The sequence below is a fragment of the Montipora capricornis genome, unplaced genomic scaffold (assembly GCF_036669925.1).
Source record: "Montipora capricornis isolate CH-2021 unplaced genomic scaffold, ASM3666992v2 scaffold_466, whole genome shotgun sequence".
NCBI lineage: Eukaryota > Metazoa > Cnidaria > Anthozoa > Scleractinia > Acroporidae > Montipora > Montipora capricornis.
In genome coordinates, this window is record NW_027180202.1 from 50,001 (window position 1) to 52,500 (window position 2,500).

A 2,500-nucleotide genomic window follows, 5' to 3' on the forward strand; every position below is an offset into this window, starting at 1 on the left:
CAGTTGATTTAACTTAAAACTCGCACTCCAGAAACTAAAATGGCATGTTTCCAGAGAGATCAATTGTACAACAATAAAAGAAACTTTGCGAGTCCATCTTACTGTTCGTACTCCATCAAAAAATTAACAGCCAAACTTATCATGATTTTACTGCGCGCAATTCTAGAAATACACTGCAACTGAAGATATTACCCGAAAAAATCACCAAAGAAACCTTCATGGGCAAACACGTTAAAGGAATAATGTATTTCTCTTTTTTTTTCTTTAAAAATCTATTGCCAAACCGTCCAACGACAAAATGCTAGGTTATCTCAATTACAAATTAAGATGTCAAGCTTAAAAGGTTGCATATTCAGTGAAGTTCGGAGGGAGAATTACACCGGCCTTTGCCGCAATATAGTCGTCAAAAACATTCCCCATGCTTTAACTTTCGAATTCGTTTATAATATTCCTCCCACGGTAATTAACTCTGGTCAAAACAAAATAGTGTGAATCTGCCGTACACGCGTGTATTGGTGTAATGGAAGTAAATTTGATTGGCCGATGAAGGACATGTCAATCAATCAAAAAAAGTGGGTGGAAGGAATTTCGAAGAGGAATTTGGTCGGGCTCTATTTTTCGTTTCGCTAACTCCACGTTACGTACCACGCGAAACTAAAATAGACCCTGATCGCAGGTTAACTTTCCAACATATATCTTGGCATCTTTGTTTGCTCCTTTGATGTTTGCCGAGCTTCCAAACCATTTCCCTCTAATAACTATGATTACAGTTATTATTTCTCAGCAAAACATCCATTTTTTTTGTCGCAGCAAAGCAATCGCAGATGTTCCTTAACCTGAATCGCTTATTTACTCACTTTTTTAAAAATGAACTCGCCAAGTTGGCAACTAAAGGAGAACTTTAAGTTGCCAAGGTGGAAGTTTTAGTCGCATTGGCAACTTATTATTGGTCGCAATTTCGAGCCCTGTATTACATGTAATTATATTTTTTGTATTCAACAAGAAATTGTTTCGGTAATCATGCAGCCATTGTGTTTGCTCTGGCCTGCCTTGCACTGTTGCTGTGTGTGCAGGGTTTTTTTCAGATGAACAATGACCAAAGAAATTCAACACAAAAAAGAAAGAACAGCTAAATTAAGTTCTTGAAATGTTAGTTTCCCACTAGTGATCAATTTACTTCTATCAACTTAAGTTATAACACAGCTAGTAAATTCCTGTCAAATTCAAATAGTGAGTGTGCTTTCTTTATATGCCCATTGTGGACGGCGACAATGGCATTAAAAAAATACCTAAAAAAAATATCTCATGATCTGCTTAAATTAAGCAGTTTGCAGTCAATTTTTGTAAATAGTTTAAATTTTGTATACAGGGAAATTCCTTTTGCTACGCTTCAAAGAAAGTAAAAACCATGAAAAACAAAAGTAGGATGCACCAATTTTGTACACATGCATGCAGATGCATAAATTACAGAAAAACAATGTAAGCATTACTGCAGCTTTCCTTCTAAGCTGCAATGTAAAAGAGTGTGAATACCTACATGTACGTACCAGCTTTCATATACTTATCTGCAGCACTATCCCAGTCAGGTTTCCATTTTAGCCAACTCGTTTTCACACTAAGAAGATTTAAAAGAAAAAGGAAATACCTTTACACAGGAGTAAAATGGCTGATTGGCTGACTTAAAGAGTTGATCACTGAACTAACTAGTTGGAAGTCGTAGGTTTAACTTCAACCGGTCCTTCAAGAAAGTGCTGCCTTTGTGATGACCTCTCTAGGTCGTCTTGGATAAGGAGGATAAAAAAATGCACAAGCCCCACCGTACAGCACCCACATTCACGAGTTTATAGGACAATGTGCGAGCAAGCGAATCATGCGAGTCAAAATGTGAGTCACACAGTTGTTGAAAGCTAACCGTTTTAAATTGGGTGCTTAGACTTAATAACTGTTTATCTGAGCGCTATTTAAAATGGGTGCTTAGACTTACATGTAAATGCGAAATTCGCATGGCTCGCTGGCTCGCAGATTGTCCAGCCCCCGCATTCACTCAATGTATTTTACCCTGTGAGGACATGGTGCCATTGGACTGTGGTCGACCGTCCTCTAAGGCATAATTCATTATAGAAGAGTCAGTAAATCCTCGGGGAAATTAACGAGCTGTCGTGCAAACAGAATAACTTAAGCTTAACCTTCTACGTTCATTAGTATATTTCCAACTTCCGTATCACCACTTCAAATATGGCACTGTATTCTTTAATTTACAAGATTTGAGACTGCCCAGTGACAAAAACTTACAAACTTTCAGCTTCTTTTAAGAGCTGCATTCCTTCTTGAAGTTTTCTTTCTTGCAAGGCAGCCATCTTGATTGGGAGGCCGCTGACGTTTGATTACCACAGACTCAGGTTGAATGCCCAGCCGATCACGCAACCCCTATGGTTCCCCTATGGGTGATACCCGCTGAAAGTGCACCAAATTACGCGGACATCACCCGCTATACAAAACG

At 38.5% G+C, this 2,500-nt stretch overlaps 1 protein-coding gene across 1 annotated transcript in view; it reads right to left on the minus strand.

The window, feature by feature from the left end:
• Positions 1-2,384, minus strand: part of LOC138036191 (gamma-soluble NSF attachment protein-like) — a 17,285-nt gene extending 14,901 nt beyond the window's left edge. Inside the window, exons 1-2 of the mRNA XM_068882549.1 lie at positions 2,293-2,384; positions 1,548-1,615 (exon numbers count right to left, since the gene is read on the minus strand). Of these exons, the coding sequence (XP_068738650.1) occupies positions 1,548-1,615; positions 2,293-2,357 (133 nt within the window). The 5' untranslated portion in view covers positions 2,358-2,384. The remainder of the gene's footprint in view (positions 1-1,547; positions 1,616-2,292) is intronic.
• Between the last annotated feature and the right edge of the window lie 116 nt (positions 2,385-2,500).